The 16,880-nt window shown below is 37.9% G+C and overlaps 1 protein-coding gene across 3 annotated transcripts in view; it reads right to left on the reverse strand.

Moving 5' to 3' along the window:
- Window positions 1-16,880, reverse strand: part of LOC148055125 (zinc finger RNA-binding protein-like) — a 47,031-nt gene that overhangs the window by 14,846 nt on the left and 15,305 nt on the right. For 2 of the 3 annotated variants that reach the window (XR_015705799.1, XM_087762433.1), the window contains exons 3-15: window positions 16,536-16,818; window positions 13,951-14,095; window positions 12,954-13,172; window positions 11,391-11,638; window positions 10,196-10,387; window positions 9,629-9,929; window positions 8,522-8,715; window positions 6,501-6,620; window positions 5,167-5,312; window positions 4,621-4,783; window positions 2,751-2,956; window positions 2,355-2,505; window positions 729-870 (exon numbers count right to left, since the gene is read on the reverse strand). Coding sequence is in view for 2 of the 3 variants with exons in the window: in XM_087762433.1 (XP_087618559.1) it covers window positions 729-870; window positions 2,355-2,505; window positions 2,751-2,956; window positions 4,621-4,783; window positions 5,167-5,312; window positions 6,501-6,620; window positions 8,522-8,715; window positions 9,629-9,929; window positions 10,196-10,387; window positions 11,391-11,638; window positions 12,954-13,172; window positions 13,951-14,095; window positions 16,536-16,818 (2,510 nt within the window). In the remaining variant the exon portion in view is untranslated. The remainder of the gene's footprint in view (window positions 1-728; window positions 871-2,354; window positions 2,506-2,750; window positions 2,957-4,620; window positions 4,784-5,166; window positions 5,313-6,500; window positions 6,621-8,521; window positions 8,716-9,628; window positions 9,930-10,195; window positions 10,388-11,390; window positions 11,639-12,953; window positions 13,173-13,950; window positions 14,096-16,535; window positions 16,819-16,880) is intronic. The other variant, XM_087762434.1, reaches the window with a different exon arrangement.

The following is a 16,880-nucleotide window of genomic DNA, read 5'->3' on the forward strand; positions in this document are numbered from 1 at the left end:
TAAAGCAACATTGCTGGCACCAGAGAAACTGTGAACTTCAGAAACGTAATTTGATTTACAAGCTCCACCTTCTGCTTCAGCTCAACGACAAAGCCATTTCTTATTGTACTAGTCTGGGTTTGCCAGTTGGATAGAAGACTGACTGTAATACCAGGAGCCTAAATATACTCAGAAAGCACTCCAGACCAAAAAGCAACCTCAGAGAGCTGGAAAAAAATCACATCGTCTTTTAAAGTTAGAAGCACCATTACCATCAAAATTATTATAAAAGTGCATTTTAAGTGGCGCTGCTATTTGGAATGTGTAAGTGATGGTAATACTGATCCAGTTTAAACCTAAAAACCTGTGATTTTTTTTTAAAACCATACAATCTTTCTCTTAGGGCAAGACTGCTCTAGAAAGCCAGTTTATAGCCACTTGCTAATAAAATACTTAGTTTTCCACATAATTTTATGGGGGGGGGGGGGGGATCAAGTTTGTACCTTTTCCAGAAAGCTGAGGTTGGACATAAAGTTAGAATTTTTAAAAGTTAAATAAATGCATCATATAAGCATTTATTTTAACCAACTATTCTCTATCGAGATTGGTTGTTGAAAAACAAGGTTTCAATCAAATATATTAGTTGTGCCAGCATGTTGCCTTCTAGGACCTTAATGCCATCTTAAGCAGAATAGATAAACATATAAAAACAGTTGAGAAAGAAGTAACATCTTTAACAACTTCCCAACCTCCATCCCTCATGTACTCCTCCCGAATGACTGGAGATGTCAGTGTGATAGTAACTTGCATTTTGGGTTCCACACATGAATTTAAAATTATTGCTGCTTCTGGGACTGCACACTTGATATCGTATTTCTCAGGACTTATTACCTAAATATTGAGAAACAGAAATTTCTATTAGCATGTGGCCAAGAAAAATATGGGGAAGAAAATAGATTTCAACAGTCTTTTTAATAGAAAGACAGAAATGTAATATAATTATATGAAGCAGATACCTCTGTATTCAAAGAAACAACAGTACACACAATTAAGATATATATATATATATATGTATGGACTTGCATACTGTTTCCAAATCATTAATGAAAATACACAGCAGCCACCAAGCATGCAAAAGAAAAAAACTACCCATAAAGGAAATTCATATACTAAGTAAATTACATAACAAGAATCTCGACAGCGTTTGAGATAAAGAAAAGCCTCGGTGCCACTTAAAATGCCATTTGGATATGTTTCTCATAGGAACATAGGAGCCTTTAAAAAAGGCACAAAGATGCAGTGGTTGTTCTTCGACCTCGCAGTTACAGGATGGGTACTGGTAGGCACGTTCTATACTTGGCTGTCACAACATCCTCTAAATACTGGGGGGGGGGGGGGGGAGGGGGAGGGAATGTAAGAGTAACAAGGTGGTTATTTAGAATTGCTTCTTGCAACTAGATTTAATAATTCTAAATACCCCCAAAAGGAAGCTGTAGGTGCCTCTATCACCTTCTTCACAAACTAGAGGGACAAGTGACTTGTCCACAAAGCCAGACCAAGATGTGCAGTTTTTAAGTTTTCTTCTGTTCTGTTATTTCAAACAAGAGCAAACGCAAGATTATTTTCTAATTAATCCGATCCTGCTAATGCTTCTACCATGCCACTGATTCTGCTGAGCATTTTACCAGACTGCACTGAAATACTAATGCTGTGACAAGCATTCTATAATGATGGTGGGCAGGCTTTGATCACTAGAGAGCACTAGAGCTAAAGACTTTATTCTGTACTTTCATTTCTTGTAGAAATACAGCAAATGGTTTATATGAATTCTGCTGAATGGTCTAAGACTGTATGTGCTTCTGGGATGGTTTTTAAGTGCCAAATAAAAAAAAAAAACAAACCCAAAAGAAACCACCACAAGACTTAGTTAACTACTTGTGGGACTACAAAGCACTGACATATACAAATTGGAAACAAGACATAAGTACAAACAGACCGGCATTAATGGAGAACTTTGACCTTCAGGCAGCACAAGCTTCCTGTAACACTGCACAAATTACCTCTGTCGCTGCCGGTAACTGGATAACAGTCTGTCTTCTGCTCACTTCTATTTCCCAGTTAAATGAAACCTATTAAATGATGATTGATGCTACACCACTAACAGAAACACCTAGACACTTGTATGGACACAATATACAGAAAGCAGGGACTATGCTGCATGTTTTGAATTCAGACAGAAACATTCAGAAAATGAAAAGAAACTGAACCTGAGCTAAGAAATGCAGCACAGTCAGCCCTGCAGACATTTGACTTGAGGACAGATTTTTACAGTATCTTTACAAAAATTCAAATCCAAAAATCTAAATTCTACTTACTGCAAGTTGTTTGGGAAGACTTTCAGCAATACGACTGAGTAACATCTTTGAAGGCTTCTCAGCACATAACAAAACAAGATTGACGTTTCGGTCTCCACGGAGTAGCAAACCTTTAGCCAAAACGCCTACCCGTAGAACTCCTTTCAAAGCTCTGTGAATTATAGTTAAAAGTTGCGTTTAAAATAATATAAAAACCATAAAACTAATCCTGAAGATAGAAAAGTGAAATAAAATAGGAGTATTCCATATACTCGAGGCCATAGTGACATATGCCATATCAAAATCCAAAAAGAACAGAATCCCTGGAAGCATTGGTAACAGCGCAAGGAAAAAACATAAAATGACTTCAGAAACAAGTGATGAAATTCTTAAAAAATAATAATTAAAAAAAAATACCTGTCTTTACTACCATCTTTTTTGTCATCTCCCTCTTTGCTCTTGCTTTTTTCATGGTCAGTCATATTGTCAGAAACAAGTTTCAAAGCACGCTCAGTAATAGAAACAATTTTTTGGACTGCTTGAAGTTCCTCCTCTGTTGGATATATAGCTGCATGTTTGGTCATCACATAGCGGTCATCAGAGGAATCAGGGCGGCGCAGAGGCTAAAAAGACAAAAAAAGCACATTTCTGAAATTCGTGTACATTTTCAAGTTCACAGATGATATGCGACCAAAAACCAAACATGTGGCTAAACAACAGAATATTCAAACCTCAAATCATTGAAACGTAACAAAACATGAACTGAAGTGTCCTTAACAACTTACGCTGGTCACAATCAATCATGTCTGAAAAAACATGAAATGTATCAAAAATAAACAAATTATGAAATCCCAGGATCAAAAGTACCTCCCCAACATAAATATCTGTTGTCTTTCTGTTAACTGGGAAATACTTGCATACTGCTGCAAAATAAAGCATCCATGATTGCTTTCATAGAATCACAGAAGAATTCAAATAGGAAGGGACCTCAGGAGGTCCTCTAGTCCAACCTCCTGTGCAAACCATGGTCAGCTATAAGACCATATCATATTGCTCAGGGCTTTATTCAGTTGGTTCTTGAAAACCGCCAAAGATGGAAGCTGCACAACATCTGTGTGCGTGTGTGGGGGGAAATTCCTGTATTCAGTCTGAATCTCTTTTGTCTCAGCTTAAGCTGGTTGTATCTCACCCCCTCACAACTGTAAAGAGCCTGGCTCCATTGTCTTTATAATGCACAGGTATTAGAAAGCTATTACATCCCACTGAAGCTCTCTCTTCTCCATACTGAACAAGCCCAGATCCCTCAAGTCTCTCCTCACAGGGCACGCACTCCAGACCCCTGACCACCCCGGCACCCACATGCTGAATCTGCTATGGTTTATCAGTATCTATCTTGTACTGGAAAGCCCAAAACTGAATGCAGTATTGCAATTTGGGTCTAATGAAAGCTGATCACTTCCCTTTATCTACTGATTACGCTCCTGTTAATATCACCCAGGATGCTGTTGGCCTTCCTTGCTGCCAGGGCACACGGTTGGCTCACGTTCAGCTTGCTATCTGCCAAGAACCCCAGGTCCCTTTCAGCAGGGCTGCTACCCAGCCTGTCACTTCCCAGCCCCTCAGTGCAAGGGGTTATACCTTCCCAAGTGCAGCATTAGGCATCTGTCCTTGCAGAATTCCATAAAGTTCCTGTTGGTCCATTCCTCCAGTCTGCCTAGGTTCCTCTGGATGGCAGTCCTGCCCTCAAAGGTGTGAGCTGTTCTCCCCACCCTGAACCGATTCAGTTTTGTGTCAGCTGCAAACCTGATGAGTGTGCACTCACTCCATCACCTTTCAGATCATTGATAAGGTGCTAATGAGACAAATCCCAGAATAAACCCATGTGGTACTGCACTTGTTACTGACCTCCAGGTAGAGTATGACCCACCACTAACTATCCTCTGGGACTGATGATCCAACCACTTTTTATCCATACATTTGTCCAAAATTAAATAAATAAAGTATAATGCAGTTAAATAAAAAGTAGTACACAAATCCAGAGTGACTTGTATTTCAGAAGAAACAATATTTGTCTTCAAGGCATCCTTTTGTCATATAAGTGGACTTATTTTGGAAGACAGGTCCGTTTACACAGTTTCATTAGTATATAATTTTTTCTCTTCACTTTTCCAAATCCTTTATTAAGAAACACTGAAGACAACTGAAGTAGCACTGAATAATTTATAGTTCTTAACTGTGCCTCCTGGTAAGTATGATTTCTTCCCCCCCTCCAAGTTAAGAAACTCACAGCTGGTCCTTGGGGCTGAGGAGGCATTCCTGGTCTAACTCCCAGCAGGCCTAGAGGGCCCAGAGGACCATGAGGATATCCTCCATCTGGTATTCTGCGACGGTCATCCCAGTGATGCTGCTCTTCCTCCATTCTCCTCCAGTACATGTCCTCTTCATATCGCCTGAAGTGCATCAATCAAAGTGTTCTCTTTATATAGCAGTTAATACTTCCAACCATTTAAATAAATTCTTGGATGTCCTCACTAACTCATTTCTAGGAGTCATGAGCAAATACCAGAGGGTAACTAAAATGAATGGTTATTTTGAAAGTGGGCCTGAATTTATAGCAAATAATTATAGTAAGTCTACATTCCTCAGAGGGATTGAACACTAACAAACAAAACCAAATAAAAAACCCAGAGGGATAATGACAACTTAATTTAAAACAAGACAGTACAGAGTTCCCAAAACAAGTATTCAAAATAAGTAACTACAGAAACAGAGTTAGTTTTAGATAATCCGACTGCAGCTTTGTCTCATTCATTGATAAAACAGAATGCATTACCTCATTTCCATCCTCCAGCGTTCTTCCTCTTCTCGCCTTCTCCAGTATTCTTCTTTCTGCATCTGTTTCCTCATCTTCTCTTCTTGAATTTTTCTTGCTCGAATACTGGGCTTTACTTCTACTTGTAAGTCTGGATTTACTTTTTTCTAGTTCAGAAAAATAATGAATGAAATGTTGGTTTGCCTCTTGTCATCTCAAGGTTATGAAGTTCTTCTGACACATTTAACACACACTACTGGTCTACGATAAAATAGAGGGGAGTAAAATGCAGTTTTAGAACTGCACTGAATGAATAGCTGAAGAAGAAAAATCTGTGTCCAGTATTTTAAAGGAAAGAAATAGCAACATATTACAAATAGCACGAATTCCCTCTTCAACTATATGAGAACAAAGCAATTTAAGATTAAAATGTTACATAAAATACTAAGTAATATGCTGTTCATTCTGTAGCAGGATGACTACTCTATAGCCTGAAAAAAAAAAATTTTATCTTAACTACAGTGTGCTTCCTGATGCCTTGTCCTGAAGGGTCCCTCATACAGGGGGCATAATCATGAGTTACTGAGTATATTTTTCTGGCAATTTTTTCTCTTCTTTCATCCCTTTCATGATTATGCAGGCCTGCTGTATCTCCTGTGACCACAGTAGATTCTTCCTATATAACTGAGAGGAAAATTTTTCACAATGAGAACAGTCAATCATTGGAATAATCTCCCCAGGGAAGTGGTTGACTCCGCTACACTGAACACGTTTAAGACTCAGCTGGACATGGTGCTGGGCCATCTTGTCTAGACTGTACTCTTGCCTAGAAAGGTTGGACCAGATGATCCTTGAGGTCCCTTCCAACCCGGTATTCTATGATTTTATGAATCTTATAATAATCAAAACGCACACCATATGTCAGTAAAGGTGTCTCTCCATTCATGACTAAAAGTCTGCAACACTTGTTTCTCAAATGTCTCCACAAAGGGTTTATGTGGTTTATCCTGCCAAAAACATTGAGCACTACTATTTTACGCTATTTGAAATTCATGGTAAATGACATAAAGCACCTACTGTTGTTTGCATATGTTGTACAATATTTTAATGTTGCAAAGGTTGCCTGAAAGCAATGTTCAAAATGTTTAATAAAAAAACCAAATCAAAATGCAGTTTCACAGTCTGTATTACTACTTTAAAGACTATACTCCCTAAGAAATATATTTCTCTAGCTTTTTTATATGCTGTTTACTCAGAATACCTACTTTTGACTAGTCTTTAAAATGTAAGAATGTGTAATCAGTCAGCTGACATCTGGTGGATTTTCAGATAGAAGCATTAGCATTTCTACTAACCTTATACTGAAGTCTGTGCCGCCTCCCTTTTAAGTGCATCTCCTTGGCATTAGGATCATTAAAACTGCATTCACAAAGTTTACAGTGAAAGCGGATCACCTTTCCTTCATCATTTCTTACCTGGAAAATAAGGTATAACATATTTGGCTTTTTTTTTTTTTTTTTTTTTTAAAAAAAAAACAAGCCGATGTAAAAATTAATCTAATTCAGTGACACTGAATAACGTCTACCCATCTCAAAACATGCTAAAAAGTTCACACAGTAACTGAAAGAAGGCAAAATCAAACTTTCAGTTCTGACAGACACACCATTGTGTTTGGTAATGAATAAAGAACAAAGTTCTTCCATTCCAAAGAGTACAGAGCTTTAAACTCAAGTCTGAACATATTGAGTTGAATAATTACAAACCTGCAAATGATGAAATTTACATCAGACTTCATCCACATATCTCATGCCACCCACATGAAGAATGCCCCACTGAGCGTAAAAGAAACGTTCACAATACAAAAATGTAAACATATGCACAAGCCTTTGCAGGTTCAATGCCTTGTCACTCTTATCTTCAAGGAAGACCCAGGGAATTACAGGCCAGTCAGCCTCACTTCAATCCCTGGGAAGGTGATGGAGCAGCTAATCCTGGAAACCATTTCCAGGCACATTAAGGACAAGAAAATCATCATCAGTAATCAGCATGGCTTCACCAAGGGGAAGACGTGCTTGATCAACTTGATAAACTTCCGTGACAAAATGACTGGCCTGGTAGATGAGGGGAGAGCAGTTGATATTGTCTACCTGGACTTCAGTAAGGCCTTTGACACAGTCTCACATATCCTCATAAACAAGCTGTTGATGTATGGGCGGGATAAGCATATTAGTGAGGTGGACTGAAAGCAGGCTGAATGGCAAGGCCCAGAGGGCGATGATTGGTAAAATGAAACCTAGTTGGAGGCTAGTAACTAGCAGTGTACCCCAGGGGTCAATACTGGGTCCAGTCCTGTTTAACATCTTCATTAATGATCTGGATGATGGGGCAGAACGTACCCTCAGCAAGTTTGCTGATGACACAAAACTGGGAGCAGTGGCTGATGTGCCGGAGGGTTGCACTGCCATTCAGAGAGAGAGAGGTCTCAACGGGCTGGAGAAATGGGCTGACAAGAACCTTGTGAAGTTCAACAGGGGGAAGTGCAAAGTCCAGCACCTGGGGAGGAACAACCCCATGCACCAATATATGCTGGGGGCCACCCAGATGGAAAGCAGCTTGGCAGAAAAGGACCTGGGGGGTCCTGGTGGACACCAAGTTGAACTTGAGCCAACAATGTGCCCTTGCAGCAAAGGTGGCAAATGGCATCCTGGGCTGCATTAGACAAAGTATTGCCAGCAGGTCAAGGGAGCTGATCCTTCCTCTCTAACCCAGCACTGGTGAGGCCACACCTGGAGTTCTGTGTCCAGTTCTGGGCTCCCTAGTGCAAGAGAGACATGGACATACTGGAGAGAGTCCAATGAAAGGCCACAAAGATGATGAAGGGACTGGAGCCTCTCTCCTATGAGGAAAGGCTGAGAGAGCTGGGACTGTTTAGCCTAGAGATGAGAAGGCTCAGGGGGGATCTTATTAATGTATATAAATACCTGAAGGAAGGGTGCAAAGAGGACAGAGCCAGGCTCTTTTCAGTGGTGCCCAGTGACAGGACCAGAGGCAATGGGCACAAACTGAAATACAGGAGGTTCCCTCTGAACATCAGGAAACTTTTTTTTTTTTTTTTTTTTTTTTTTTTTTTACACTGTGAGTGTGACTGAGCACTGGCACAGGTTGCCCAGGGAACTTGTGGAGTCTCCCTCCTTGGAGATATTCAAAAGCCATGTTGCCTGGACATGATCCTAGGCAACTGGCTTTAGGTGGCCCTGCTTGAGCGGGATTGGACCCCCAGATGTCCCTTCCAACCTCAACCATTCTGTGATTGTTTCATGTTGAATAAATTTTCACTAAAATAGTTAAAAAATAATCCACATTTTCATATCCATACCTCCTCCACATAGTCATGGCCCACTGGCTGGACATCACTTTGCAAGGCAGCAAGGGTCGTAGGAGTCACTGGTTCAGCTGCTGTGTCTAGTTTTACTTCCTGTGTTTGTACTGTAGCAGCGGTTGTTGTTTTAACACTTTCAGCTGATTTCATTTCTTCCAGTTTACTTCCTGTTGTCTGAAGCTTATTACCACCTACAAATCAAAAAAGTTAAATCGTTAACTTTCATAAAATGAGAATATGATTACACATGATGTGCAAACTGAAGACTATTTGCAAGTATCAATGTTTTGGCCAAAGCATTATCAGTCTTTTAAAATTAGTTAAAACTTAAACATTTTAAATACAATTGAAGTTTTTTTTAAAAAAGTTTAACAACAAGTTATTTAAACAGTTTTTTATTTTAGCGAGAAAAACTTTTGCTTTATATAGTTGCAATTTTCATCATCATTTTCATGCTTTTTCAAAAGAGATAGGACTAGAACTGAATGGGAACAACTCAGCAAATATATTTTAATCATCTCTTTTTTTTTTGTCATCACTTTTTTTTTTTTGGTAAATGGATCCAAAAAAAGTACTTCAAAACCTTATAATGTTTGTACTAACAAAGGTAGTACACTCTGTGTTGCAACTGCATAGGTCTTTCCTTCAAGAGCACGATAGCTTATTGTTGAACAACTGCTTCCTATCTCTAAATGTCTGTCATGCTTATTTCAAAAGTTTCCATCATTAGATTTCCACTGTTACAAGGATGTTTCAGTTGCCCAGTTATCAACTGCCAATCTACTGCAGGTTGGCTTAACAGCCCAGGCTGTAAACAGAAGTTAGGACCAACTGGATTATAAACTGCAATACTCCAACAGCTACTACATAAGAAACCAAAGGTGGGAGAAGCCTCCAAGAAAGGTCAGGTGGAGACAACAGGGCAGAAAACACCATAAATTGTGAAGCAAAACTTTTATACACATTCTTATTTTCACCTATCAGTAATTCTCTGAGAACATACAGTTACTCATGCATAAAGTTAACTAAATACATTTGCATTTGTTGCACTAAGATCTTTAAAAAAAAATATAGAATAGGTTAGGTTTCAAATTAAAGACTGACTTCTGTACTTGCCAACAAAGTTTATTTTCGGTGTAGATATTTTCTTTACAGCTATATTAGCAGCGGTTGAAGATGTTTTGTTGTTGGATGCTGTGTTAAGTGGTGCGTTTGCCGTGGGAGTAAGAATTTTCACTGCAGAGGATGCAACAGAGGAGTTCACAGTACTACTGCTAGTTGCTATATTTGAAGCAGAGGCAGTTGGTTTGGAAGCAGATGTGGATGTTGAGGAAGTAGCTTGGGTAACCACATTTGGTTCAGTTGAAGGAATGGGTTTGCCAAGTTTTGTGTGTAACTTTACTACCTATAAGAATAAAGAGAAATTCATAATATGATCTCCCTGGGATAACTATAAAAAATGAACTTGTTATAGGTTATGGAAGCTTTAACAGAAACATCAATATCACTAAAACACACACACCCCCCAAAAACAATATAACTTAAAAGTTATTGCTTCTTTACAGAAAGAAGTATAAGTTTCTGTGTATTTTCTCCTCTCTAAGATGAGAAAAAACGATGGGAAGAAATATACGACTGACTTGTATAATAAGGACAAGAGAAAGTTCTTACTTTCTGATGCTTGGCTCCACGGATATGGGCAGCATAAGCATCTGCTCCTGTACAAGACACATCACAAAGCTCACAGCGCAACTGATTCTGAGTTCCACGAGCAGAAGTGCTGCTGTTATTGGTGTTCTGGGAAGCTTTTAATGCTGCTTCTTTCTTTTTGTGTTTCTGGCCTTCTAAGTGTTCTTTATAAGTCTGTTTAAATAAACAATACACACACAATAAGCTGTCTTTGTACTGCTCATTCATCATTCATGTGAATACATGTAATACAGAACATAGCATAAAACACATGCTTTGTATGAGAAATACTTCCTACACTGAACATTTCTTCCATATGACATGCTCTGAGGCATAAGCAGACCACTTCTAAGACCAAGAAATTTTCTTCACTACCAGGATTCCACTTTTAGGTAATACAATATGATCTTTTCTCCTCTACCTTCTCACTTCCTCAATGAAGTACTGGTCAACAGATATTACTATTGAAAGCTTGATAAGATCAGAAAACTGTGTCTCAGTTGCAGTTTCCTGCATTGCATTAAATTATTCTTGATTTTTAATTTTCCTCAAACTGCAAGATCACAGTTATTAAATGTATCCAGAGAACTAAAAAAATAAATTCAAAAGAAGGTAGCACATAAATAAAGCTGTGCTGAAAACGAAATGCAGAAGTTGATATTTTGTTCCTATACCAACACTGGCAATCTATAGAGCAGACAGGGTGGGAAATAATGACAAATTTACCTAGAGTAAGAACTGTTTTGCCAAACGCACACACAAACACTCTGCATGAATTGATATCTACTTTTCATGCACTTGTACCCACTGTGAAACTAAACTGGGATGCTGGAATACAATGAAGAATAAATTTTTAGGCTTACCATTCACAAAGTTTTGAAAAAAGTATTTTCTAAGAAGCTTGCTATGCTAAAAGAGCAAATCAAATTCAAAGTTTAGAATATTTCTGGAGTCCAAAGCACAGTTGAAGCTTCTCTGTACAAGCTAAGGGGATGCATCTTTTTGTCTTCTCATAGGACTTCTTTCTATAATAGCACACATTTTCATTTAATTATTCCTTTAGTAAAAGTATAGAATCAGGTCTTTAAAATTCACAAATATTCTTAAAGGGGTCATTTTTTTTAGTTGAAAAAATTATGAATAAAGCATATAGCAGAATATTACATAATACAGGTACCTGTGGTCCAGCACAGCTGATCTTACAAACATCACAGTAGTGGATCTGGGGCGGTTTGGGAGGTTGCTTTGGTTTCAGTTGCTTATTTTGGAATGGTGCCTTTTTAGTAAAAGTGGTCCCTGTCCAAGCAGCTGTTGCAGCTGCTGCAGCAGCTGCTGCCACTGCCTGTTTCTGTTGCTGCTGCTGCTGCTGGTAATAGGACGATGCAGCTGAATACACTGCAGCTTCATAGCCAGAATAAGAGGTACCTCAAAGATCAAAATAAAATAAATGTTACATCACTGTACGTCATGTATCAATTACATAATACACTAATTCCAAGCATGCTGCATAATAGAGTTGGGGATGGCAGGGCAGGATATAAACAGTTTCTTGAGATCTTGTTAGGCAGTCTGAATTTTTCTTGATGTTTCACAGGACACAAATACATAGCATACCACTTGTATCAGGAATATATTTGATTTTAGACAAATCTTTGCAGATACACAGTTGTGTTAGATATATCAAAGCATCCCTAAAGAATACGTGAAATTTCCTGGTACATCTGGTAAGACCGAGTATGATGTAACAAGAATTTTAATAAAAGATTTATCAAAGGCCACTTGAAGTAAGCAGTCTTCCAGAACCAGATTTACTGTTCAAATTCCAAAATGAAAAGGAGGACAGATATTATGTAGAGGAAGGGGGGGAAAAAAAAAAAAAAAACAAACATGAAGATAAAAGACAGAATGGCTAGTGCTATTACATTCTATTTCACTGATTTAAATTGTTTTAGTGCAGAGAAGGTGCTTGCCCACTAAAACCTCTGCAGCACACCCTGTCTACACACTCCTTGATTTCTAGTATCAAAGTTGAATAAATCAAGGAAACTGGGCTTTCATACCTTTGAGCCAGTTTTCCCATAAACTTTCTACATCTACTGGTTCAACTATTTTAATCCTCTGATCAGGCTCTGTTTCAAGGAAGTCTTAAAATCCCTTTTTAAACAGAAAACAAAACAAAACAAAAAGTTCAAGGTAGCTATAATATGCCGGTTGATTACCATCTGGCCATAAAGTTAACATTTTTTCATCTCAAACTACTTTTTGGATGTCTAATGTTTGGACAAAAGTCTTTTTTTTAGCACCCATTCTCTTCCCATTTTGGGTTAAGACAACCCAAACTTACAAGATTTATATTGGACTGCTCCTCCCTGTCTCTGTAACTTCTGTTTGATGTCAGCATGCTCCCCATTTCCCTGGGTTATATTTGTGTGGATGTGTTTCCTTATTTTTTCTATCCCCCATCTTTTCTCTCAAAACCTTACAGTAAGTCACAAAACACCATGCACATAGCAATGCCAATGCTTTGTATATTCTCACATGTAACAAAATAGGCAAATAAAAACATCAAACCTCTTTTAAAGATACATCAAAATATTTTGCCATTATTATGATTTAACTGGTTGATACTTCTCAGTAGACTATGATGCAATTGAACACAAACTGCTAAAATTCTGAGTATTTAAATCCTCTCCTGTAACAACTGCAAAGATCCCAGCAACATAATATGCAAAATTCTTACCAGAGTAAGTAACCGCTGTTGTACTGTATGTTGCACTTTGAGTATAGGATGGAACAACAGTAGCTGCAGCTGCTACTGGCTGCACAGTAGAGGATACCGGATATATAGAAAATGTAGTTGTTGCTGGACTTGGGGTTGCAGGTTTTATAGCTGTCACTTGTCGTGTTTGCTGGGCTTGGGTATACTGAGTTGCCCCTTGGCTATATCCTGCTTTTGGAGCTAATTAGGATAGAAAATAGAAGTGTACAAACATTGATATGTTTTAGTTGAATGAAATGTAAACCATATTAAGTGATACTTAATGATATGCTGGGAAATAAACACATAACAAGTGGTTTTTGTTTTAGTTTGGTTGTTTTTTGCCTTTTTGGTTGGTTGGTTTTTTTACAGTAATGGTTATGCATCACCTACCCTATATCATACAACTGTTTAATCATGTCACAGCTCACACTAGTAAGCCTCAGATTTATGCATTTTTAACTGTGCTGCCATGTTTTTAAACAACCTTCTCGTTCAATGGTTTTACTAGAGTACACTAAACCAAATTACATCTAAACTTTCCTATTATTCCTAATTAAAGTAAAAAAAGTAAATATGATTTATGCTTTGTAGCATTCATGATACCAATAAAGAACTACATACATTAAGTAACTAAAGAATTTAAAAAAAAAAAAAAAAAAAAATCTTTCTAACCAAATTATCATCTGAACCCACCACTGACTTTTTGAACCTACTTCAGCAAAAAAGTCTGCCTAGAAGTACATTTTGAGTGTATTTAATAACAATCCAAACCTCAAAGACAGTTACTTATGGCAATGTCACAAGAGTGTTCAAGTTCTAGGTACAGCAAGTTTTTCTACACATTGACAGGGATTACATGTCAAAACTAAAAAGAAAAAAATCTGGATAATGTGAAATATTCAAAGACATATTTTTAAGGTATTAAAGTAGTACACAGACTGTGTATAATGACAGGAGTTTGAATCATGCCACCCACCTGTCTGGTAGTATGATTCAGCTACTGAAGGTTGAGGCTGGGCAGCAGCAGCCACAGCTGCAGCAGTCGCTGTTGGTTGTTGATAGTATTGTTTGCTGTCATAAGCTACAGCTGGGGCGGTAGATCGAACATAAGAATAGGAATCCTAAAAATTCAAAAAAGAAAAACCAGCAAATTTCTCCTTAAGTATATATCTGGAGTAATAAAAGTCATTAGCAAAGTCAAAGAATTTTCTTCTATTCTACTAAAGTAGATTTAAACAAATATTTACAGATACAGTATATACTAAATATATGCATTAAAGAAATTAAATTTATGTTTACAGATACTTTAGGCCTGAAGACAACCCTGATGGTCTTTTTCAGACTTAATATAGGAATTAACTTCATGCTATTAAATCACTTTCCCTTCCAAATTATTTTTGTTACCAAAAAGCAACTATTCTCACTAGTTTTTCATGACTGTATCAGATTACATTCCTGTAAAACATCAAGGAAAAAAACACCACAGATCTCCACAAACCACAATAAGTTCACAAGTTTACAAACATGACACTCTATTGGCTTTAAAAATCCCATCATCAACAATACTTTTCTTGGTTATATTTTTTTAGAGTATGAAAGTGATACACCAAAAAGTAAAGGATGCTTTAAAAGTATCAAAAAGTTCCCCCCATCAGGGAATCATATCTAGTTTATAAGGGCAAGGCAAGTAGCCCATTCGAAACCTCCAGAACTCAGGAGATGGTTAGTAGGCTTAGAAGGGGAGGGCTTGGAAGACATTATATGCATGTACATATATTCTCCCATCCTCACCATATTTATGGTAAAGCATCAAGAGTTGATCAAACTGAGGGGTAAGCAAGACACGAACTACATTATCTGAAATGTACTAACGTATAAAATTTCTTTTTATTTCAAAGAAATATAACAATAAAATCTCTTTTCCATCCAACCTGTGTAAAGTAGAATTATTTTTCTTTAGTTTAGGGGACTCTCTTCTGTCTGAATGCATCTAATAACTGACTAGTTTAATGACCTTGTAATTATGAGTAAACATGCTACTGGAAAGACTCCTAAATTTCGATTCATTACCATATATAACAAATTATAAAAGCCATACAAAGAAATTCATAACATACAGCAACAGTATAGTAATTTTAAACAAACAAAAATACTAATTAGAATCTAGATAATGCCTTGATAAGTTTAGGACTAAAAAGTTAAAGAATTGTTACAAGGAACATACTGTTTCAATGTCTTCTGTCTCAAAGTAAATGTACATTTTAACTATGAGCCATGCCATAAGAGTTTAACAATTCTTGTGCATAAACACACCAGCCTGGAAATAGCCACTGAAGACTGACTAAAAAATGCTAATGTAGTAGAAAAGCTGATAAAAATACAAATAAAGCTCACATTTCCAACGGGAAACTACCTGGCCATGTAAACCCCCTCATCTTTCTGCATCTAAGCTGTCTGATTGAAATCAATGGGCTAAGGTTACTGATGTGCATATATGCTTGCATTGTGTGAATCTAGACAGACAGGAAAAACTGCAACTTCTCACTCTTTCTTAAAAACTGGAGTAAACACTTATGTTAGGTAAAGTCCCAAGATAACCTCTACAGACTGAAATCTTCCAACTGCAAAACTAATGCAGCACTCTGATTTGTACTGCTAAGTTTCTTTATTCCTGAACTGAAGAGGAATACAAGTCACTGACAGGATATTGTTTCATACGACATTTAAGCCAGCATAAGAATGGGAAGTTGTCTGAGGTACCATCACATCTCTCCTCACAGCCCTACATGATCCCACCTCCATCTCTTGCATTGGCATCACAACTGTGCAGAACCAAGGAAATTCTGCAGAAGCCTGTCAAGACTGCTACTCCTTTTTTGGTTGGTTAGTTTTCTGTGGGATCCTTATCCTGAACTGACCCACCCAAATGCTGACAACTGCTAGATTCGACGCAAGTAAGTGTCAGCAAAGGCCAGGGCAAGATGAAAATAGACAACAGTTCCTTTTTGTAGAAGCCTGTAGCCACACGAGGTTAGGCAGTGGTCTCACAAAGGGTACCCAAAACCTACCCAAAGGGTAGTTCCTCTCCTAGGGTAATCTTCTATCCTCTTACGTTTGGTACTAGAGCTCCTGTGACACCCAGGAATCTGACAAGGGAACTATTTCTATCTCCCACTGAAAATTTTTATTGGAACAGTTTTTTTTCATCTAAATCAGTTCCATGACCCAGTTTACCACATAACACTTGAATATTTAGGCTAGCTGAGACAAGTATTTCAGCAGCAGCCATTTGAAGATAAATGTCAATTCATCGCTTATTGTGTGAATGTCTAAATCTTAGCTCCTGCAGTACTACTGCTGATAACCCTCTATATGCGCCATATGAGACTGCAGTCACTTCATATTCTATCAGTTTTAGCTACCAAGTAATTTGAGTTGCATTCAAACTGATTCATGGAAGAAAAAAATATAAATATCATCACATTCTCTTATCCAAACAGGCCTCCTCCTTTTAACATATCATTTAAAAATCACACAAGTAATTTTTTTTTTTTAACACACCTGGTAATTCTGCGTGGTGACAGGAGGTGGTGGTGGTGGAGCTTCTTGTTGCCTCTGTGTATAACCATAATCTGTAGCTGTGTGCGCTGTAGGATAGCCTCCATAAGCAGCAGCTGTTGCAGCAGCTGCAACAGCTACTGGAGCAGGCCTGGCTACTGCAACTGTAGCTGCTGCTGGAGCATAGGCTGCAGTAACTGTGTGTGCAGCGACTGGTGCCTGGTGGACAGTGTAGCTAGCAACTGTAGTTGGATGGGAATAGGCTACACCCGAAGCTGGCTGCTGGCTATATTGGAAAAAGACAGTAAGTAAATAATTAGATTGATTCAACATACTAAGCTAATACCT

The sequence above is a fragment of the Nipponia nippon genome, unplaced genomic scaffold, assembly GCF_047370975.1.
Source record: "Nipponia nippon isolate SJK-2023a ecotype South Korea unplaced genomic scaffold, ASM4737097v1 scaffold_26, whole genome shotgun sequence".
Lineage (NCBI taxonomy): Eukaryota > Metazoa > Chordata > Aves > Pelecaniformes > Threskiornithidae > Nipponia > Nipponia nippon.